Source organism: Plectropomus leopardus, chromosome 7 (genome assembly GCF_026936395.1).
Source record: "Plectropomus leopardus strain MGB_pleo_1.0 chromosome 7, ASM2693639v1, whole genome shotgun sequence".
Classification (NCBI taxonomy): Eukaryota; Metazoa; Chordata; class Actinopteri; order Perciformes; family Serranidae; genus Plectropomus; species Plectropomus leopardus.
The window spans coordinates 21,305,425-21,330,057 of NC_142182.1; the positions used below are offsets into that span (position 1 = coordinate 21,305,425).

At 38.4% G+C, this 24,633-nt stretch overlaps 1 protein-coding gene across 2 annotated transcripts in view; it reads left to right on the forward strand.

Annotated features, from left to right (window-relative positions):
- kitlga (kit ligand a) overlaps positions 1 to 22,289 on the forward strand; it is a 41,103-nt gene extending 18,814 nt beyond the window's left edge. The window contains exons 2-10 of one of the 2 annotated variants that reach the window (XM_042496332.2): positions 6,448 to 6,558; positions 7,510 to 7,566; positions 7,979 to 8,131; positions 8,591 to 8,771; positions 11,817 to 11,870; positions 13,295 to 13,392; positions 13,630 to 13,739; positions 15,398 to 15,462; positions 15,604 to 22,289. In XM_042496332.2, the coding sequence (XP_042352266.1) occupies positions 6,448 to 6,558; positions 7,510 to 7,566; positions 7,979 to 8,131; positions 8,591 to 8,771; positions 11,817 to 11,870; positions 13,295 to 13,392; positions 13,630 to 13,739; positions 15,398 to 15,428 (795 nt within the window). In that variant the 3' untranslated portion in view covers positions 15,429 to 15,462; positions 15,604 to 22,289. The remainder of the gene's footprint in view (positions 1 to 6,447; positions 6,559 to 7,509; positions 7,567 to 7,978; positions 8,132 to 8,590; positions 8,772 to 11,816; positions 11,871 to 13,294; positions 13,393 to 13,629; positions 13,740 to 15,397; positions 15,463 to 15,603) is intronic. The other variant, XM_042496333.2, reaches the window with a different exon arrangement.
- Positions 22,290 to 24,633: the final 2,344 nt, after the last annotated feature.

Sequence of the window (24,633 nt, forward strand, 5' to 3'; positions counted from 1 at the left end):
ACAAACTTTACAGGGGTGAAATAGGTTAGTGCCAGAGACGGTACTGAGTGACACCCTCACCCTTTGAAACCAGATACAGTGAAAGTGTGAAGAAGTTGTGAAATAAATCTGAACAGTCAGCTCTGGCGCTTCGCTGAAACTTAAGGCAGAATTTTAGTCCTTTTCTAAAATGTAAACCTTGCCCGAAAGACTAAAACAAGGACCTGTTGACAAAATTTGGAGCTAGCAGATATGTGTTTGAGTGCCAGATCACATGAGGAAAACACATGTATTGATTCTCCTTGTAAGGATTTATGCATCTGTAACAAGATCTCTATAACTCATTTTGATGTAGCACAGTTCCTTCAGACACATTAAAGAGGCTGCCAGGTTACCATATGTCAGCTCCGGCTACACAAAGACAAGTCAACACGTTTTTTCCCCATTCAGACTGTTCAAATGCACCACTATTATCATATCAAGAGTAGTTTCAGGAGATTGACTTTACTCAGTAACTGTGAGCTGAGATTGTTTGTGACTGGTCAGATCTGGAAGTTAAAGGTACACTTCCCCCCAAAATCAAAAATGCATATTATCTTACCTGTAGTCTCTTACCCATTGATCAGTCTAGATTGTTTTGGTTTGAGTTGCAGAATGTTGGAGATATCAGTTGTGGAGTTGTCTATCTTCTCTTTAATATAACTAAACTTGATGGCACTTGGCTTGTGATGCTCAAAAGCACCAAAAATGCATTTGAAAAACTCAGCAGCAATGTCTCTTTCCAGAAATCATGACCCGCTTACTCAAGAAAATGTTCAAACCTTGTTGAGAGCAGTTTTATGTAGGAACTACTTTCTTTCTATACATGCCAACTGAAGTGCAGAAGAAAAGCATGTATCTACTGCTAGCTCAGGTAGCACCAAAGAGCTAGCTTACAGCTCAGCCGAGGAGGATGATATTAATGTTTCAGTATGTCCTATACAAGCGTTAGCAGGAAATCACACAAAAAATGCACATACAAAACTTCAATGATATCCTACAAATCAGTAGCCAAAAACTGAGGTTTGTTTTAGGCAAGTAAAGTTACTGTGGTTAGGTTTAGGAAAATAAATGCATTGTGACAGATCACCTTAAAATGACTCAAAGTTCACACAGTTCCACACACCTGTCTCCGTGGGAAAGTCCTGTGTTTCTTGATCCATTCACAGCTCAAACGTACTGACTGGACCACTCAGGACTGCTTCCTGCTTTACTCCCATCAGCACATTCATCACTCGACCGAAGCATTCAAAAATACGTTTATTATGCATGAATTACTGGCTCATCATTAAATGGGATATGTACAGATTTTGACTTGTTACTTATTGGAGGAAAATGTACAAACAGTTCACAAGTCTGAATGTTTATCTTGTCCATGACTAGATGCACACTTTCCTCTGCATAGTGATTCTTACATGAAACTGCTCACACAAGGTCTGTGGATTATTATTATCTTGAGTACTCTGGGCATGATTTCTAGAAATAGAAATTGCAGTTAACTTTTTCAAATGTAATTTTTGGCGCTGTGAGCACCACAAGCCGAGTGCCATCTAGTTCCATTAGATTGGAGAGAAGGTGGACATCTCTGCGGCCAACAGTACAAAACTATCTAGATTTATAAATAGCACCACAGATAAGAAGAAGGATATGTATTTTAATTGGATTTGAGCTGTCTCTTTAACAAACATTGTTTTGGAGAGAACACAGATCCTTTCCTTTAATTCTTTTAAAATAGAGAACTAAAGTAGTGGAATCAGTTAAGGTCTCAGGGTTAAGTTTTGCTCTGCTGAACAACTTGTAACATGACTGCTGTACTTGCAAAATCCCTGACCTTATGTTCTCTAGTTGTATCTGGGCCGTCTGTGATTTTATCTGCTGCATCCTGTACAAATGTGGTTCATGACATGCAGAGGTTGAGGCATAACTGATGAATTACAAAATGTCCGGCACATTTGTTTTTTTCTAGCTCTGCTAAAGCATCACTCGCTTTTTGTCCCTGACTGCTACTGAGAGACGATTAGTTTTGGTGTGCAGTTAGAAGCTTGGCCGAATTGAATTTCATCCCATCTGCGCTTTACATGCCGCCTTTCCTCCGGCCTCTCCTGCTATTGATGGATTAAATTGTTCCATTCTCTTCCTGCTGTGGCTACGTTTGACAAATATATAGTAACAGGAGGAACGTGGGTGATTTTGAAAATGGCAGATCTAAATGGCCAAACTGGCAGGGAAAGTGTAGTCAACCAAAGTATGAATGGAACTGTGAATGATAAGCAACAAGCTGCCACAGAAGAGAACATGGTCATCAGACTCTTGTTAAATAAACTACATAACAAAATCCTGTTGCACTGCTTAAAGTGCCTGAGGAATAGACATGGCTCAGCTCACTATGATTGTTTTATCCCCATCACTGAGTCCCATTTGTGAAACACTTTAAAGCTTTATTCACCAAAGGGGAGGTTCACTTTCGAGGTTGCTGAATTGTTTTTGGGTTAGGCTCCGGCTGGCCCTAATCTCTTTTAAGAGGAGACTTGCAGGCCTATTGCATAATAGAGGCAGATTGGCTCCGAGCAGAGGTAGGAGGTCAGCTACATGAGCTGTTAATGTACCATAAGCCAGTGCAGCTCCATTAGGCGACAAAATACCTGAAGAGAGAGACAAATCAAAGGCAGCAATGGATAAGAACTTTCTACAACAGCAGATAGTGCCCCATTTCCTGCAGGCATCCGAAAGTTGTGTTTCTTACTACAAAGACATTTTGTGTATCCTCTATGCTTGATAAACATGTTGCATGCTTTTTGTTCCTCACGAAGCATTTGAAGAGCAAACAAAGCTGATTTTAGAAAATTTAATTTAATTAATTTTTCACCAACACTCTGGTTAACGTGTTTAGGCACAATAACCACTTGGTTATGGTTTAGCAAAGACCATATTTTGGCTTATATTACCCCACTTTTAGGGGCACAATCCCAGCGTTGTTGTTGTTGTTATTATTATTATTTATTTTCTTTTGTAAACATTCAAGAATGGTTGAATGGCCATAGTTCTTACTGTAACATTTAGGGCACTCAAATGCTGGCATGTGGTCAATAAGAATAAATAAATAACAGAATTAATAATACAAATGTCAGTAATGCTTCATCATCAGACTCTGACCTTTCCTCCTGCTGTTGGCAGGCACAATTGACTGAACAAAATGCACATGTGAAGGCACATTGTTGGGGGGCTCAAGTACTTTGACCATAGTCATATATTTGGTATAATATGTCTGAGTCCACTTGTGAATGCAGCAATAAGCAATCCATAGCATTAGTTATTATTATTGTGGCACTGAATCAGGGCTTCTGGAAAGCTGTGCAAGAAGGACTCGCTTTCCAGTCGGTTTTTGTCTCGTTCCACTAATTTAAGCATTCCACCGATGCTGTTGGGAATGAAATGTTGCCATCCATCCAAAAAAGAATGGAACATAATTTTTTTTAAGTGTCATGTTTCTTTTTTCAAATTGATTTACTGCATTTACTAAGATGTCTCTTTCATTTGTGTCATTTTCTGTCCCTGAGCAAGGTTGGTGGTGGAACACAATGTAGCCAGTATCCAAATATATTACTAGACAATGCCCATGCAGATCATGACACCCAGATAAGGACAACTTCTGTTTCTGAAATGAAGTCCAGCGTTTAGAAACATTTGCTTCACAGCTTCACTCAATGTAAACATGTCTGATGAGATTTGATAGTTTTGGATCAGTTACCTGCATGTCACAACAACGCCTACAGTTGCAACATGACAGTCTGTTATTTTTAAGTCTACCTTTCTCACACTCCAGAGGTTGGCTGAGAGTCAGCTGCATGGCAGCAGCTGACGACAGATCATTGATTGTCTGAAAACATGGTGATTTGATTGATTAAAACAGAGCAAGTGCTGCTAGTTTATCAGTTACTGTCAGCTGCTGTCGTCTGTAGGAGCCTCTGTTTACTTTAAAGAGATACTGTATGTTCTCTAGTGGACGACTCACATTTTATAGGAGCTGAGATTAAAGTCTCTTGAATTTAATTTTTTTCTTTCACTATTAAGTTCATTCATTTAATGCACTGAAAGTATTGCTAATCAATGTAAATTAGAAATATCTGATATGCATTTTCCTTCATTATCTCATTTACTCAGTCCATCTTCCTCTTGTGGTTTTTCGATGCACAGCATTTTATTGCCACTGACCATAAAAACAGAAACATATTAACCAGGAGACCAGAGCTACTTAATCCAAACAAACTTTACAATGTGTCCAGAAAATTAGTCAGCACTTTTTGTTACCCAGAATTAATGATGCACCAGTCGATGGGTTGGTATCTGGAAACACCCAATTTTCAGATTGATTGGCAATGACTGGTGACCAGCTGGTTAGCTGGTCAACCGTAGTTCCACGTCTCCAGTGGCTTTAAAAAAAAGTTCCAAATATGTTTGTTTATGCTTTCAATTATAGTCTGAAACAAGACAGAAAGAAAGAAAATCGGGTCTGACTTAAAAAGAAAAATCTGATATCAGAATCGGCCAAGAAAACTGCTGTTGGTGTCTCCTTACCCAGAAAGCCACTGTTAATGTCATAAGTAACACTTTGCTTTTTTTATGACATTAAATGGGAAAATATCTGCTTTAAAAAGGGACTTATCCCCAGATTCCTGCGTCTGTCAGTTGAGGCTGCGGCATGTTCTGACTGTGACGAGGCCACCAAAGTTGATGACGGTCACTCGAGACAATGCTTGTGATCCCATCAAATGCATTTCAATGTGTCCCAGAAGCATCTCTACACTGTACTCCGCTAAAAAGATGCTTTTAGCCTAATTATGACTGTCCCAACGCAGTTTCACAGAGCAAGTCAAGCTGGGCAGAAAGTGCAACAGCAGCATCCGGTCAACTTTCAAAATAAACATTGTGTGTTTTTAAATCTGTATATGAATATAGATATGAAATAATTATGAGGATTAATGTATTTTCAACAACATAAGACAGCCAAAACTCTTTGATCCATGTCCTTTATTACTGGACATAACAGTATTAACTTTGTCGGTTACAACACAACAAAAAAGAAAATAACAATAGACACAATGAAAACCGACAAAAACATTTTTAATTTTAAATATGTTGTTATATGTTGAGAATTGCAATGACATATATTGCAATTTGTTACATTTTTCTTACTGCTTATTATGTCCCCAAAGGAAAACTTTGCCAAAATTTATTTTATCAAAAAAGATAATGAAGTTTCAGTCTGTTCATCTCAATTTGGTAATTTTTATTGTGACAAAATGTATCTAGTGGACTGGAAAAGCAATTGATAAAATTATTCTGGTAGGCTAGCGAAAATTGAATTTGTATTTGAAATATTGATTATTTATATAATAAAAATATCGATATTTGGTGTCTCAATACAATGTTGCCATGGAAAATACAGCCTCCACACCTAACAGAAGCACCAAAATCATGGAAAAATTACAAAATCTGTAAGTCAGGCAACATCGGGCAGGCAAAACACTCTGCTTCTTAATCTCTCCTGGTGTGATATGACGCCAAGCGGAGGGCAGAGCAGAACCTAGTTGAAGCTGAGACGCCACAGCTGTGTCCAGTGGAATCCAGCCATGAATATTTCTAAACTGGTACATTCAAAACTGTCATTGGATGACTTCAACATTATAGAAGCTTCTATGCTCAAAACATGGCATTTCTTTTCCTGTGGCAATAATGTACTCATGTATTTGAAAACCAGCATATTCAGTTGCCTCTCTCGCAAGAATCTAGCACCAATCTGCAATCTGTTGGAGCATTGAGCATGTGTTGCTCATGCTATCAATCTCTATCTCTGATTGTTTCCATCAGGTCCAGTCAGATTTTTAAAGACTTGAGACTCTGTATAGTGATTAAAGACATATGTGACCTGGTCTGAGGGTTGCTCCAAGACAATTCAGATAATTCACTGGCCTTCTCTTTGCAGTACTGCTGGGACATGATTCTGTAAGAGAAATAATGTGGTGTGTCTTCAACCGAAACAATGATCCAGTGTATACAGGACTCTGCTCATGATTTGTTATTTACCACTGCTGTAAAAACATTGTGTCTTATTGTTTATTGCCGACTTAGATAACAGAAAGGGCTACTTTGACGGAGTACTGTCAGCCCGTAAATGTAGCCAGTGGTTTGGGAAGGCTTATCACTGTTGCCATGATGCATCCCCTGCAAAATCTGCAATTTTCTGTTCTTATTGTGAATTACTGCATCATTGCTGTGTGCAGAGAAACCAGTGCCCCCTGTTGGTATACTGGTTGCCAGTCTATTATGACCTCTAGATGGAACAATTACATGATATGTCATTCTTGTCATTATTTATTTCATGTAGAAGATATGTCTGATCGCCTTGTGTTTGTCTCTTTTTACTTGCAGATTTGGATACGCGTCTGTGTCCATTTACTGCTGTTCATCACGCTTGGGGTACATTCAAGTAAATTTGACGTCAACCCAGTGACAGATGACATCTCTAGACTCTCTATTTTGGTAAGAACAAAACTGTCAGTCAAACATTTCAAGCAAAGCTCCAGTCTAATTATAGGTAACATGTTTGTGCTGGACTACTATAAATGAGTTATACACAGGTCAGAATCATTGCTGCCACTGAAACAACTCTGTATCTTAAAGCATATTTTATATTCTAAACTAATTATTTTCTGGTGCCACCTGCTTTATTAACAAAGTTAATATGTACAAAGGTCAAAAAGTAAGAAAAACAACTAATTATTGGACTAAAAAACAAATATGTAAATATAAAAAAAGAGAGTGTAAAGCAAACTATGTAAAGATAGTCAAGCTATGCCTTTTACTCAGTACAACAATGTCTTTGTACTGCATTGGCAACAAATGACATTACTATTTGTTCACATGCTACAAAATTAATTTGCAGCTGTATCAGGTTGTTATCATTTTCTGCTGGCACTTATGCCTATGAAAAGTAATGCACTATATGGGCATATAACCCAGTAATCATTACTCAGGAGGAAGTAATCATAAAGAGCAACAATAAGGTCAGGCTGGTGTATGGGTCCAATAAACACAGGACTTTGATCATTTCTCAATTCCAGTTCTGGAAAGTCTTGTGGTAACCCAAAAGTCAACGTTGAGTTACTTTATGTTACATATGTCTGTACCGTCATATCATAATGTCATGTCACCACATCACTTTTACTACATAACGTGATGACGCCCAGCCGTGATTCTTTTCCTAAACCAAACCTAACTTGTAGGTTGGCTAATTAGTAGGATACTGTACAAACCCTGTGCATAATTTTTTGTAAGATATACAAATCATTGTATGAGCATATGTTGGGTATATTAACTTTAAGTTATTGTCTGTTTGCAGTTTTTCAAATTCCAAATTTTTAGAATTTTCTTATTTGCAAGATGTTCACAATTTAATGTATATGTCTTGTTTGTTTTTTTTTCCTTTTACAGAGACAAAATATTCCTAAAGATTACAAAATTCCTGTACACTACGTTCCAAAAGAAGAGGTAAGATATTGTGGTATCAGTCAAACTGATGACCAGATTTTCAAAAAACCTTGAAACTAAGAAATTTAGAAGCCTTTGAATTTGCAAATAAGCACATGCCCTTACCTTTACTTATATCAACACAAACTAATTGTGTTCACAGTTGTGCTCCAAAGAGCAAGAAACCTTTTAGTACCTTTTCCTCAGCTCCACCTTCATGCCAAACTTTGGCTGACCTTAGAGCTATTGTGCAGTGTAAATATTGTGTCATCAGCCAAGTGCAACTGTAAAAGTAAGATCTGACTGCTAGGATTATTAGACTTTGGTGGATATACAGTCTGTTCCAGGCTGCCTAATGTAATGTGTACTTGATTGTTACAATACTTTGCTGTTGCTCATTTTATACCATGTTTCTGCTCTTTTTATTCTATAGGGAGGGATGTGCTGGGTAAAATTGAACGTCTTCTATTTGGAGGAGAGTTTACAAGATTTAGCGCATAAGTTTGGAAATATTTCATCCAACAGAAGAGATATTAGCATATTCATCCAAATGCTCCAAGAACTGCGGCTCAACATGGGCTCTGTGGTAAGTTCATATTGTGGTTGTACCAGAGACCTACAGAGTTTGTCCAAAACAGTTGGAAATCAGAAAAAAAATGTCCATTCTTGCTGTTAAGTATAGGTTTGAAGTGTAAATATTTAGAGCTGGAATCCATAGATTGTTGTACTTTACAGCAGCAAGAGATTGAATAATGTTTAAACAGACAGCAGAATATCTAGTGTTGTACATGTAACATCTTTATGTTGGCTAATGTTACAGCTTCGGGGACTCATGTTATTGATGTATCCATGTGGCACAGCTTACACTAACAGGAAATAGATCCCCTCCGAAGCAACCATAGACTCAGACCTCATGAGGCTAGCATGACTAACAAACAGGATGTTTATTTATCCAATCAGCTGCCCATAACTTTCATTATTTACTCAATGAAATAAACAGCTTTTTTTTTTTTTTGGTTATCAATTTCATGTTTTGCCTTTGCAGGAGCCAATCATGTATGACTTTGAGTGCCACTACAGGGAAGAGAGGTGGCAGACAGCCAGATACTTTGACTTTGTCAAAGACTTCCTTATAGCTGCACAGAATAAAGAAGATTCAGATGATTGTGACCCTCCTCCCTGCCCCACCACACCACATCCAGTAACAACAGAAAAATATTTAGAAGGTAAATATTTACTCTTTGTGGTACTTATATGTGGCCTGGTTAATGTGCTTGCGTTGATATTTCGGCAGCTTAGAGTGTTGCTCATAAGTGACAACAAATACCTACAATTTAATGTGTGGCATCAATGAAGTACAAAGTTTGTATTGTTAGGTATGTACCTGGATATGAAATAAGGCTGGCTATTGTTAGTTCATACCTCAAAGATATAAACCAAAATAACCCAGGGCCAAGTAGTATAGATCCTTTTTGCACTGCAGGTCTGATCTCGGACCAATCCAACTCCCTGTTGGATCAGTAAACTTTCTATTACTGCCATCTCCATAGCTGTTCTCCTCCTAATCTGCCTGACTACAACCAGCTAACACAAAAGCAGTAGCTAATATTCAACATTGAGCCGTTAAATGGTCACAACAAACTTACACCACCACCAAAACGGCTTGACCTTGTTGTTAAATCCATTAATAACGGTTAGGTAACATTAGCACTGTGATGCTAACAGTTTCTACCATTTGGCCACAGGTTGAAAGCCAAAATATTTAACGTTTTTAATGAGTGATGATCAATAGAAATTTTTATATTTTAAAAAAATCAGTCAATTAAATGTCCCCAAAAATGCTGAAATCTGTACATTTGTGCTGAAAAAGCTTTTTCTGTCTTCTTGTCTCCTTTCTGTTTAAAATCCATTTCAAACTGTTTTTGGACCGCTGGTTAGATAAAGCAAGCAGCTTGCCACCTGTGAGAATAATACATCATGAAAATAGCCATTAGTTGCAGCTCCACTGGTCCTTGATGCTTTGTTTCTGGATAAATAGATTATGGTGCAGAGCTGTGGGTGACTGCAGCTCAGCATAGCATGTTTGTTGTTGGCACCATCATTAACTCCATGTAGAATAAGAGGAATGGAGTCCATGGCCTTATTCAAAGTCACCTGCAGTATATTTTCACTGCCTAAATATTTTTAATGATGTTTGGCAGACTTTACTCTGCATATCTCACTACTTTTATCAGGTCTTCCAACTTTAATAGAAAGCCTTACTTTGTGATTTATAAATATTTGGTCGTTGACATTCTCATCAAATCAGAGGTAAACTGAGGAGAAGTTTTGTTTTCTTGGAGTAAGGGGATGTGTATGATGTGCCTCTTCCCTGGGGTGACAGCATTGGCTAAGAAGCTTTTAGAGTCAGAAGCAAAAACACACATACGGTTTAAAGTCAAAATAAGACACAGCTGTGATTTCTGCAGCTTGTGGAGAAAAGCTGTGACAAAAACTGACATCTTAGGCGTTAACCCAGTGATTTGAAATGGTTTTGTTGCAGCATCCCTGTAGTGGATTGCACGCTGAGCTATGAGCTCAGGATACTACAATGAAATAACAAGACTGGCAGGGTATCTAAAAGTCAGGCCAGCTTCCTCTGGATAAGGCTGTTTGGATTTCACTTTAAACGTGGATTTGTCTTTACATGCATTACAGGAGAGGCAAAGAAATCATACATTTTCTTTGGGAAAGTGCATCTACATGTGTTTGATAAGAAGCATGGGATGGAGCCCCATATTGTGATACAACTGTGGCATTTTTTTACATAAAGAAATGATCTCAAAGCTGAGAAGATAAAGTGTCCACAAACTCTGTGAGTCAGTGGGTTTCAGTTTCACAGTTCAGTTGGGTTTGGTATGAAACTGGCCTGTTATCTTGTCAGAAGAAAGATTAAATCATCTGAATGGCTACCAACAAGACATTCTATGCATGATTTGTGTGTTTTTTTTAAAAAGTGTTTTTATGAAGAAGAAATTCTGAAGGAGTGCATGCAAGGAATGAGTGACAGATGGTATGTCAAGTAAATTAAAGACTAAAGCATGCAAAAGTATAGTCTTTCTGACTGAACTTTCGCTAAAGCTTGACTTGTAATGATCCTAATTTGCACTAGCAAGAAACAAGATTAAAACCATGATAACAATAAACTTACTGGACTCCCCAAAGGGACTTGTAGTTCAACTTTTTAGATGACCAAAAACATTACAGTTAGCATTAATGAACTGAAAAACACTGAAATAGTGACAGCTGCGGCTATTCATGCTAAATCTGGGGTTACACTATGGTTACAGTACCTAACCAGTGTTGTCCCCATGGTGTCACTGGGCTGCACCCACCTGTTACTTAAAGCAAGGTCACCCCTTGGTTTTTAGGGAATCTGTCTTTTAAAAAAAAAAAATACACAAAAAAGTAGTTCCAATGAAATTTGTTTATGTCAAGGTTCGTGAGACACCAGAGTATTGTTTCTGGTGAAACACATGACAGATGTGGATTTCTCAAAGCCTCAACAAATAAATCCAAATTTAAATACAACCAGAAAAGTGAGAAAGTAGTTGTTTTTATGATTTGGGTTAACCAACTCTTTTACTGTTTTTAAGTCTTTTATTGTAGAAAAACGTTGTAGACAGTTAACGATGTAGGTCACACTTCACACACATTTTCTGAGTCTCCAGATTCAAACCAGCAACATTCCAGTCACTAGTTCACTTTTGCTTGTAAATGCCCCGCCGCCCTCTTTGGACTACTGTGAACAGGTTCTATTTAGGACAGATCTCTTGTGGCTGAGAAGCTTTTAATCCAGGAACCATTATTTCCAACAAGAACTTTGTGAGATAAAAACTCAAAACGGTCTCAGTGCTTAGATCGCCCATTGAGACACGGCTGACTCACAGCACTGAGGGAAGGTGTCCCCAGGTAGCGCATGTGAAAAGGAAGAAAGGAGCCGAAACCTGATTGTGTACGTGTTGATTTCAGAGCAATCTTCCAATCTTCCCAAGCGTTTGGCTTTTCTTTGCCGGAGTGGTTGGATTAGATCTTTTGTGTGTCTATGTGTGAGGGTGGGCAAAAAAAAGGCGGCGCTGAGTTGACTTTTTAGCACCTGACAAAGAAATGTTTTCATCATCTGGCACTAACACTACCCTTTCCCCCCTTCTTCACTCCCCCTCAATTTGTGCTCGTCTCCTCCCGTGACCCCTAAACTCACCAACTCGTCTTTTTTGTGTTTTTTCCCCTAGAATCACCACCGTCCAGCAGTCAAGGCTCAGTGTGTGCAACAGGCTGCAAACCACGTAAGTTTGCAATTCTCAGTATTTCTGAGAAAACAAGTGTCAGGGTAATGATGGGGTTGCAAAACCAGCCCAGCTGGTGTGTCAAAGCGGCAGCTTTTGTCTGCTAAAATTTTGTCACATTGCACAGCAAGTCAGCCCATTTCCCTGGAGCTGCTGTCACATGATTAATGACACTCTGCAGGGCAAATTCCTCATCACATTTTTTCTTTCATGTCTTATCTTTGGCTTTGTTTTACCCGCCTTGTCGAGACTCTTGTCACGTGCTACATTTTCTAAAGAATGTTCAGTAAATTGTTTTTTTGTATAGAAACTTACACAATAATCGTGTAAGTACTTAAAAGAATACTTAACCCACAGAATCATCATTTGTATGTCAATTACTCACCAATTGTTACACTGAATTTGTGAAAACGTTTTTTTTTTTGCATTCCCCAACAGTGAACAAAGAATCCAAAAACCAAGAAAATTTTTTTAATGAATTGACCTCAAACATCCGTTTACAAACTCAAGAAGTATAGTCTCATATATCCAGTTGTATGCTCAGTTCTTATACACATGCATTTTTTTGCTAAAACCTAATGATTTAAAAAACTTCTTATGTCTTATGTCTTATGTATGGACAACAAGCATACCTGGGCAAGTACGTGTGTTTGAACTCTGGACAAAGGAATTCAACAAACTTCAGACTAATGAGGCTTTGAAATTTTGGGTTGTGGGAACAAGTTGCCCAAGTGTCCTATGCAAGGGTGTTATAAAAATTCAGGTTTTGGTAAAAATGCATATGTTTGGGAAGTACTGAGCATACAACTTGTTAAAATGAGACTTGAATTAGACTGCACAAGTTGTGTGAGTTTGTAAACTGATGTTTTGATATAGTTTTGCTGTTGTTTAAATTGATCAAGAATTTACTCAGTTTTTGGATTCTTTGTTCACCATAGAGGCATGTGATAAAAACAAAGTTTTGTTCAACGTAACACAGGATGCTTAATTGACATACAAATTGCCATTTTGTTGGTGAAGAATTCCTTTAATCCTGTAAGATGTTTAAGAAAACTTTAGAATCCAGCATTCTGTTAGCTGATTGTAATAACACAGCAGTAGCGCTGAAGTGTTTCCTTTTTGCTCAAACAGTGGCTCAGCTGAGCACTTTGTCTCCTCAAATGGAAAATGCCTGATGAAAGATATCATTCATCGGAGTGTTTTTGCGTCTGTCTGGTGTCATGCATTTGGCAGGATGGGTAGATAACAAGAACATGGTTATTGGATACAACTTTTAAGTCCCACTCCACTCAAAAAATGTATTCTGTTTATTATTTATCTGATGTTTGAATTATGTAGTTTGACACTTGAATGCCACTGAAGGCTTTCTGTGCGATTTTGGCTCATTGGGTATTTTCTTTAATTTTTATTTCTTCCTGACCCAGATCCTGAACCACGCACCCTGACTGAGGTGATGGAGCGAAGCCTCCTCTCCTTACTGCTCATCCCACTCCTAGCTCTTGTATTCCTGCTTGTTTGGAAGGTAAGCTGACCTTTGATGCCTAACACTAAGCCTATTCATTCCCTGAGGCACTCCAGAGATAGGACTGGTCGTTACTGGCCTATTTTATTGCTGCTTTGTTCCCCGGGATAATGACAGCCGGCAACAGCCTTTCACCTTTACCCAGATGTTGTGCGGACATTTTTTATCTGAGTTGTTTTGATTTCAGCTGCAGCTGAGAGCAGTGGTATAAAAAATGAATTTCTACCTCGAAAACAGGTCAGATCACGGAGGAACGAGGCCGATCTTCAACAGAATCCTGGAGAACGTGGATCCTTCACAGGAACAGAAGCGACTGCACCCCCACTAGATGCTGAAATATCAGAAAAGTGAGCTGTTTTCTTTTTCCTCTTTGGTGTGCATTTACAGTCAGTGCAAATCTGCTGTGAGGGTCCAAGGACAGAGGGATGTCATATGCTGTAAAATCCTTCAAGGCAAATTTCGATTTCTGATATTTGGCTTTGTCAATGAAATTGGATTGAAATTAATTGAAAAAAATGAGGCCAGAGAAGGTCACCTCTAAGGGCTAGGAAAAAGAAAGAGAAAAGTTCATTATGTTGCAAATTCACTATAATAGGGCTAGCCCCATGAAAGTCGCAGAATTGAGTCCTCAGTCAGAGACTGTCAACTGTGATTGTTTCAAGTTGAGCAGTTGTTTTTTGCCCTGTGCAGTGTACTTTCGAGACTGTTTGGTCCCCAGATTTTGCTGCGGAGTGAGTGCTCTTGACTTTCACACTACTCTTTGGTACATGGAGCTACAGACATGCAGCACCGGGGGGGCGAGGGGAGAGACCCTCTGCTTAGAAGTGGTGAATGTACAGCGTGCAGCAACTTAATATGAGCCAGTCTCAGGCTTTTGATTGATGTCTTATGTCAGCAAGACATTTTGTTTATGACATCATTAAAGCAGTTAGCTTATATCCTATATGACATGAATGCCCATGTCACATTGAAGTCCAGCTGAGCCCGTTCAAACTTTAAAACTTTGTATGGAAAGCATTAAATAGTCATATAGAACTGCCTTATCCAATTCCACTGGCATAAATCTGAGTCAGATAAAGCCCTACATTATAACCATATATTTTCCTACTAACCACTATAACAAAAATTATAGTCACAGATATTTAATGCCTTGAGCTCTGATTGGCATTGATGGAAATGCATCCCCCATGTGAACACGCTAATTTCAGTTCCCCAACCTGTGAGATGCAATGAATTGCCACCACTAATTACTGTTCGTCTTCTCCTAAGCAGTGCTTCAAATCGATCCAACTGAGTCTGCACTAAGTTTAAAAGAGAGAGTGAATAAGTAAGAGCTATATGAAGAGATTTAACCACCATAAAGTTTTTAAGGACGCTTTTCCATGCTGCCTTCTACTCTTTACCTGTTCTCTGGCTAGTCTGTGATGTGGAACGGCCACACCAAAACAACTCACCCACACACACAGGCACAATCATCTTTGACTAATCATCAGTGTACACAGCTCTGCTTTACTGGCAGTGGGAAAGCAGTCTGTAGACTAATTTAAGTGGTTTTTCCCATGTTTAAAAAACCTGCATCCATGTGTTAATTTTGGTGGGAAAGTCACTAACTGGTGCAGTTTTACTGTTTGTTGGTGGAGTATTTTACAATGTGTTCAGACAGCCAATTATGATCAAGGTTCAGATCTGTTTTATAAGACAAAGTATATTCTTCGAATAGAGAAAAAAATCCTAATATATATGAACACATCATTATGGCTTTTGCCTTTCAAATTATAATATTATGACTGTTTTACAGACTTCGAGATAACTTAACTTTTCCATTCATTTTGTCCTTGAACATTTATTTTACGTGAATTCACATGCAAAACAATGAAGCCAAGAAGTGGTCCTGACAGCATTTGAGCCTGAGAGATTACACAGTGGCAACACCGTCCACATATCAGCCAGTCAAAGGAGGTGAAGTTTGATGTTCAACATTTCTTTCTGTCTTTCCCATTTACAGAAACAAGTTGAACGTCATTGCAATAGTGTAACGCTTCTACCCTTAGATGTTCCTCAGCGTGATTGGTGAGATTTTTTTACATAATGTTAAAGTAGAGCAATAAAACATAAATCTGTTGTTACAGTTTTGTAAATGAAAAAAAAAATTGTTTGGGTCCTTGCCCGACACTGAGTTGTGAAACCTCTCCCCACACGTTTCTCTCACAGGGCTCTACTCTTTTCTCCTCTTGGTGTCCAGGTGATGAATAACAAACATGAAGCTGTGTTCCATAGTGAGATCGTAAAGGTAAATGGCCTGTTTTTGACTGCTCTCTGGATTCCTCTGGGTAAACCACGCCTGCTACCGTATGGATAAGCTTGCCTTTCTTGTAAGACTGCATTAATCCCATGCTTTTGAAAAAGACAGACATTTTAGCAGAGAGAAACCCCTGTATCACACCCCCAATGGATTCTCTCGCTCCCTCAAGTCCTCCATCAGAACCTGCTGCATCATGAACTATTGGAGGGTAAACCCCCCCCCCTCAGCATGTTGCTACAGTCTGGCTGTGTTTCTTGGATCCACCAGTTCATCTTCAAACAGCAAAGCAGAGAGTGACACTGACACTGGTATCTTTTGTATGAACGGAGGCGTGAATTACTACCTCTGGTGACCCTCATGTTAACCACATCTTCAACAGCTCTGCAGTCTCATCTTAGTCCAGGGTTTTCCTATAGAATATAATGTCAAACATTGTAGTGCCAAGGTGTAGTCACATTGTCTGGTTCAGGCTTGTACCCACGGGGGTGTGTGATGTATTTATTTATTGGTGGCAGCACAGAGCTACTGCTGTTGATACAACTGAAATGTTTCAAGCAATCATTTAAGAGCACCTCTACTAATGGGTCACATTTAAAGAACAATCTACAGTATATACTAACACATCATAAACCCCAAAAACACATTTCCTGAACAAGTTACATTTCTTCATATGATGATGATGTTATTGATGATGTTGTTGTTGACAGTATATATGGCTTGGGTGATTTGGGTTCTGTGAATGGAATACATGGAAAACAAAAAACACACACACACACACACACACACACACACACACACACACACACACACATATATATATATATATATATATATATATATATATGGTATGCTGCTTTGAATAACTTACATTTAAACCACTGAAATCTGCAACAACATTCTGTATGTGAGCATCAGGGATGACTTCTATCGATCCAGGATTTTATTTTTGAAAAACAAAAAAGATTCATTCTGAATAGGGAGGCACCGATTTTGAAATTCTGGGCCAAAACTGATGTTTTTGTTGTTGTATATTTTGTCTTTGTTGTTATTTATTCCCCTTTCGTTGCCAGGGAAACAACAAATCTCCATTATATAAAAAAAATAAATAGGGCTGTTAATAGGGCCATTAACTTTTTTAAAATGTCATTAATTGCAATTAATTATGGAAATTCTGTGATTAATCTCAATTTTAAAAATTGATTGTTTGACAGCCCTATAAGAAAATAACTGAATTATTTCGAACTACAGTTCAATCATGAAAATTAATGAAAGAATGTTTAAAATAACCTTCCACATGAAATCCTTTTTTAAAAAAATAACTGCTTTAAAAGCCTTTTTGCTATATATATAATATACTTTCCTCTCCAGTGTCTATTTCATACTATTTTCGACATGAAAACATCAACAATTTTCTCCTTCAAAGAAATGTATTTATTTAAGTTTAAGTTAAGTTATGAAGAGACCTGGATACAGCATTGGAGGCAGGATCCCGTCGAGTCCTATAAAAGTTGCTCAGTGGAATGACGCCAAAAAGCTCCCTTTCCACGGTATGAATTTACCCTGATATTCCTTACTGCTTTCACATCATTGGGCCCATGAGCGGACTAGAAGTTGAGTGAATGGGGATAAAATGATGTTGATGATTGAAACATGATAGTGGAAAAATATGTGATGCTCAAAATAATGTATCCACTACTTTACAGATGTCTCTTTCCCAAAGTAAGTCAATGAGAAAAGGTCTTTTTAGGGTCCATTAGCATCATATGACAGACTCAGGAGTTGTAATTCCACTGTTGGGCCACTATGAAAATTTGCTTCAAAGCCTGGCCTTCCTAGTGGGGCTGTTTCTGACATGGATTCGTGTTTTTACAATGTAATTTTATTAGGGAAACAATACTGTGCATTCTGTGATGCATCAGTAGGGAGTTTACTGTATCCTTTTATCCCAAAAGCACCCATGGGAAGACCTCTTTTAGTCCCAAACATGTTTTATATTGTCGTCGGAACGATGAGACAACCTTAGTTGAGAGCCCTACTTTTTAGCTTGGGCAACATTGATGTGATACAACAGGAAAAACATCAGTGTATGCCATTTTATTTGCCAACAGACTGATTACAGTCAATACCAGTGGAAGACGAGAAATTGGTGCAACCCTAAATTCAGAACATATGTGTTAGACACATGTAAGATGGGCCTCCAATAGTAAATTTGAGCTTTACAATGCCTTTTTTCTTTTCTTTTTTTACTTATCTTACCTTTGATGCTTGTTAAGCTAAAACTGTTACAGGGGAGATTTTTGTCAGCCATTCCTCTATGAAAGAAGAGAAAATAAATCGTTAAATTTTTGAAAAGCAAGTTTGTAAAAAATAACAAAACAAAAAAAAAAAACGACAAAATTATAAGATTGAATATACAAATGCTATATTATAACATTTTAAATCAAGCTATCAATTCCAGACTGTTTACTCAATGACCAAATATACTCACAAATCAAACCCATTAGCTTTGACTGTTCAGTCTCATGGCTTAATCTGTTCTACTGACTTTGCCTTTGTCCAGTATCAGTGTTGTGCTTGAATAATAAAACCCACAAATTTGACAAAGCTAGTTAGTGCATTTATCAAACATTGAAATGCTGAAGAATGATACCACTGTTTATGAAATTTGTAGACATGCACTTTAGTTATTTTCACAATCCACATGGGAATGCCATGCAGACCTAAGTATCAATTTTGCCTTAAAGTTGCGCCATAAGGAGGTGCACTGTCATCTCCTTCACATACTGAACTGTCGGTGTAACTTTTAAATATTTCTTTCTTCCTTAAAGAAGCGTGCTGACTTTTAGAGTTGTTTCTCGCTGGTGTACATAGATCATGTGAACGGCAGGAAATCATTTACTGGTAGTCAAACCCAAACAGTTGACATGTGATTGTTCAATTCACATGTATCCAGCAACAGCAATTACAGAAGCCCTCAGGCTCATTTGCATATTAAATCAGTGTGCCCCTCCCTGCCTTCCCTCTGTTGTGTGTTCCCAGATCTGATAAGTTAGGAGCTGGAGGTGCTGTCTCACTGATACCAGATCTTATCAGAACTGTGAGGAGACAGGCAAAAACATTGAAACAGGGGTGCCTCCCATAAAGTTTTGCTCAATGAAAAGTAAGGTATGTCAACAGTGGATTATAGGTAGGGCTGGGCAATATGGCCAAAAGCAAATATCATGATATTTTTTAACAAGTATCTCGATATCAATATTGTGGTGATATTGTAGGGTTAACTTTTGGTGCTTTCAAATAATACTTACACAATGAGATTTTTGATAATCATAAGAATTGTGGAAATATTGACTATGCCCCGATCAAACAGAGCGCATTTTGCATCTTACTGCGTCTGTCTTTTATAGTTGCAGCCACCAAATCACCTGTCCTTAGTCAACGTATCCTTATGCAAGGGGTCGTATGATATCCAAGATATTAGCTCCCCGCAATCTGACATCCTTAACATAAAGTTTCATTCTTAACATAAAGTAACTGAGGTGAGATTTAGGAAGACAAACATTGTGAAGACGTTCATTAAAATGACTCAAACTTCACACTGTTCCAAACACGGTCTCAAGGGGGAAGGCTTTGTTTTGTGACCCATATACTGCTCGTACCTACCTCCAGACCATCAGTGCATGATTGTAGCCTTCCAAACTATGTGGTTTATAAACAAGTTACTGGCTGATTATGTGAGCTATAGATGCATTTTGATGAATTACTTTAATGCATTAAAATGCATCTATATCTCACTCATATGAAAGAAAACAGTCTGCATTAGCATAATTGCTTTTTGCTGTGAGGTAAACACAGATCTGTACCTTAAAACCAGCATTAAAAATGGACCAGTGGAGGGAATTTGGGCAATGGACACAGGGAAACAGAGATCTATGTGGGTACATAAGAATCCTAGAAATAAGAGACAGTCTGACAATCAGTTGGGCCTCATGATGGTTGGTAAAAGGCTACAATTTGTTCAGATACGTCTTGCAGCTTGTGTGCTGGGGCAAAGATTTAAGTGAGATAACATTAGCTTCACACAAACCATATTAGCTGCACCTTGTTGTCATCACCACTACAGAAGCCCTGACCCCAACTGATAGGACAATGTGAGAAAATGCCAATGATGTTGGGCGCTTTTTCCTCTTTGAGGCACTCCAACAGGTATTCATCCCAAGTCGTGACAAATTGCCACTTTGCAGTGGACTTCCGCGTCTACATATTAGGCTCTGTGTCTGCCGTTGATGTTCTGGGATGGTGCTACCGTGATGTCAACAAAAGCACATAATGGGATAACAGAGCATGAGGTTATGTTTAGACAACAAAGACACATGACAACCAACTCTGGGACATCAACAAAAGCTTGGGTGATTAGGTTTAGGCACGATTTCAAATGATAAGGTGTAGAAAAAACTTCATCACATTCAGACAGGGAGCGAGCACCGGACTCCGGGGTTTGTTGGTTCATGCACCTACCCTCTTTTGCTCCTTATATTACGACATTACTGGTAGTGTTTCAACCTAATGCCTCCCAGACGCGTCATGCGGACACGACAGGTTCCGCCAGGCTGCATTCCCATTTGACGCTGTCCAGCAGCATATCATACGGACGCAAGAGGTGTCTTATGCCATTGGGATCTTAAAATCACTGCAGAAATGGCAGTATTTGACAACTTTGGAATGAGAACAGGCTGGGCATTCAGGGCACTCCTGCAAAAAAACACAAGGCGCTCAGCAATGCAAACACAGCGTGCAAATGCCTCAGTCTCATTGAAAATAATTATCATAAGCCACCTCAGGCTGCTAAAAACACACTGTTTTACCAGGGGCCTAATATGGTAAAGGCAAATAATAGAAATAGAGCAGTCTGCTAAATTCAGAAAATGACATCCCTTTACTGTAATGCAGCCTTTAAAACTGGGAAAAACCAACATTTAGGATATTCAAAAGCTAAGACGATATCTAGTCCCATATCATGATATTGCTATAATACTGATATAGTGCCCAGTCCTCATTTTAAGTATTAAGATGGAGATTATTCAGTACAATCAGTAAAGACGTCAGAGTGTGTACAGGACACGCTGGCTGTGACCTTTCCCATCAGGCCACCCTGCTGAGAATAGCTGACAGCAACTAAGTGGCAGGACACAAACATCTGTTTCTGTATCTAGTTTGAGTATTTCTATCATGTCTGTGGTCTTACATTGTACTATGTCCATTCTTGGTTTTGTGCCTTGTTTGATTAGTGTGATTGATTCTGCGTGTAAAAGCCTATCAGTTTCGGTGTAGTAGCAGAAAGAGGGCAGATCTGAGTAATCTCACTACCATTGACTAAAAGATATGACCGCTATCTCTCTCTTTGTCTCCTTTTTTTTTTTTAAGAATGAACTCATGACAGTTAAGTTGGCTTGACCTGTGCCTAGTTGTGATTTGGAAGACACTTTTATGGAAAAGCAGTGCTGCAGCGGTTGTGACATTTCTGTCCGCACGTTACAAGTTAGCCTTTGTAACCTTTAGGAAACAGTTCGCCCGGGAACTCTGCTTGTTTCGTGTGTATTTTATATTTTGGGAATTTATCTCATAGGAGTATATTGTGCAAAATTGAATCTGTGTTTTAAAAAAGTATACCACATCGGTGTTCACATAGTTCTGAGCAACAGTACCTTTCAGCATCAATAGCTGAAATTATTTGGTGTGGTATTATTTATGCTGAACTGCAAGATAATTTTTTTCATTCAAAAATGCATTTTTGAAGCACACTTATTGTGACATATTATCTGTGCCATATTATGGCAGTTTAGAGTCTGTGTTAGAAAAAACGTATACCACATTGGTGTTCATATAGCCCACAGCAGCAGTACTCTTAGCAGGAATATATAAAATTAGCAGTGTGGTACTGATATTTAAAGGGTTTTAGCCAATTGTCTCTATTCAAAAATGCATTTTTGAGCCATATTGGAGCATATTATCTATGGCAGTCTAGACCCAAGAGATTCACTTTAGGTTTCTCTACATGAAGACAATTACATGCAGTCCCCAGTATTCTGACAGAGACACAGGCTAGGATAGCCACAACCAAACTAACAAACAAGGTATGTCAGAAGTTGCTTTTTATACATAGTCTATGAGTATCATGAGCTGCAACAGGTCTAAGCTGTGAACAAAAAAAAAAAACATGGTCTCCCATTTTCCTGTCTATGTGAGAGCCACAAAGAGTCTGCATGTCTGGTGGATGGAAGCCAGAGAGCAAGCAATTTCTTGCATTAGTTGAGAGAATTACTGCCCTTAAATACTGTTCCTATGTGGGTTTTTGTGTGATCTAAGTGTGAGCAGAGCTGCATCCTGAACAGTGCTTTCGGGCTCGAGGTATCCAATGCATCCCTCTTCAGTGGTTGAATCAAATGGCTCTAGGCAGGAAATAAGTTTGGGTGCCAAAAAGCAAATGTAATTATTGCCCGGTTGGTATTCTGGGTGAAAACTCTACTGTTTTCTGTATTTTTGTATAAATGTAAAGAAACATATATGAGATATGAATAAAGTACACGTATCCAACTGATGTTTATTGGTTTGTGTTTTTTTGCTCAGGAATTTAATCAAGCCTCTGTGTTTTTCCAAAGTAGGCCGATCAGCAGTGACTTACAGTCGGGGAACACTCACTTTTCAAACATTTGCTCTGGGCAAAATAACTTGGCTGCTTTGCTGCTGATTTGCATATTTACTGTATTTACCCACATGTCCTGGGGACAGAAAACTACAAGTTTTAAACTGCATGCTTGTAACAATTTCAAGGCAAAACCAGTTTCACCAGCAATGGTATCATTTCACAAGAAAAGTCACGGTTATTATGTTTGTCATGTGTTAGTGTTAAATCAAAATGCATTTGATCAAAGAGGTGTAGTGTTTTTCATTCTGGGGGAAAAAAGGGTTGTTGAGGTTAAGTTTTTCCCCTAAAAGCACAATGCAAAAGTTCATAGCTTCCAGAAAACCTTGTGTCCAAGAAAAGCTTGTGCCCTTCAACAATGCGCTTTTTAAGGTCTTTTGTCCCCTTGACCTCTTGGGAAAAAAAGAAAACACTGTGTAATGTCAAGAAAGTATGTCTTCTCCTACAAACCAGTAAACTGCCTTGAAGGTTTGTTTTTAGTTATTTCGTGATCATGTTTTATTAAAATTAATGCTTGGGCTTCAGTATTCTGTGTACGGTTACTTCATAATACCAATGTCTCAGTCAAGCTCAACCTAGAGTGTGTTAGTGCTTATATGGAACTTTTCACACAATCTTCAATCAATCATCTATACATCCTAAAGAAGCTATTATGCAACACTGAAAGAATATCTATGATTTAGAGTCTGGGGCAGCATGATCTGCACCCAGTTCTCAACATGTAGGCATGAATCTATAAAGATAAATGGATACAGCGTTGGAGGCAGGGCCCTGTTAATTTATGAAAGATGCCCAATTGCACATAAAAACATTAAATAAAAAAAATACCCTGATGTTCTGCATCACTGGAACCACAGAGCAGGCGCACTAGAGAATGCCAGCAGCCGAGCACCTAAATTTCAGTCTAACCCTCTGCAAATCTGAATGGATTAAAACAATTATGGAATAGTGTGACTCTTAGAACACATCTTATTGAAATACTATCAGACCAAATTAATCAAATCCCAATAGTTAGACAAGTCATTTGTGGCTATGGCACGCAAAAAAATCTATCCACTGATCTGTGGACATCCCTTTCTCAGTGTAAGTCAATGGGAAAGTCTTTTTGGGCCCTTTTTCATCACGTGATAGACTTGAAAATTGCAGTTGCATGGTTTGGCCACCATGTCATATTGGCTTCAAAGACTGGTGCACATCCTGGGGGGCCTGCATGGAAGTGGCTGAGCTGGCAGCTAGCAGCTAATGGTGCTATCTCATCAGACCATGCTAACAAAGGCAACAGTGCTCACAGAGCTAACATTCTTAACCCGAGGTGCAACCAGAGGGAGCGCGGGACAAATGCAGTGATGAATCAGTGGTAACTGCCATGAGAGCAGTACAGCGCAACTTAAAATACACTTCAGGGATCCACACGCACTAACATGCATGCATGGCTGGACAGGCTACCACAACATTGGAGTGAGAAGCAAGGATTACAACACATACAGAGGTATCAAATTCTCTGCTCAGGACGCCATTACTTCCCTGTAGCTTTCTATAGAAAATTGTGGATTGCTGGTACATTAGTGCTCTAGATGTTGCTTACAGAACCTTTAAAAGATTTTTTGTTTTGTTTTGTCACTAAACAATGAAAAGATAAAAGGTAAAAAATAGAATAAATATATATATTTTTTAAGTTACGAGAACATTACCTGAAAATAAGCAAAAAAAAAAAATGAAGCCAGCAAACACAGAACTCCCATAAACAGTTCATGAGCGTAATGACACGTAATGACAGAGCATCAATCATCATGCCATGTTTTGACAGCATACCAACCAGACTGCTCTCACAATTATTCCAAACTAATAGGTCTCAGTTTCCACCTGAGTGTCAACAGCTCTGTTTTATAGCAGTTTATACTTAATAACTCAACATTAAATTAAATATTAGATTGTAAACTTCAAGCTATCTTTCCAACTCAGTTTCAGTTACTAATCCAATACATACCTGTAACACGTGTGACAATTCATTTATCTAAAACAGGGTGAACTCTGCTTGCTGTAATAAAAAAGTTACACATTTAGGTTAAGTATGATGTCAATTGCTACATTTAATGCCACTGTAAACAGACTTTTCAAGTCATTATAGATTTTTTTCAACTATTTGACTTGAAATGCTATTTTTTCAATGGATTTTACAGTGTCTTTTTTGATACAACAAGCCTTTACACACCAGGTGTGTGACAAATAAAAATGATAC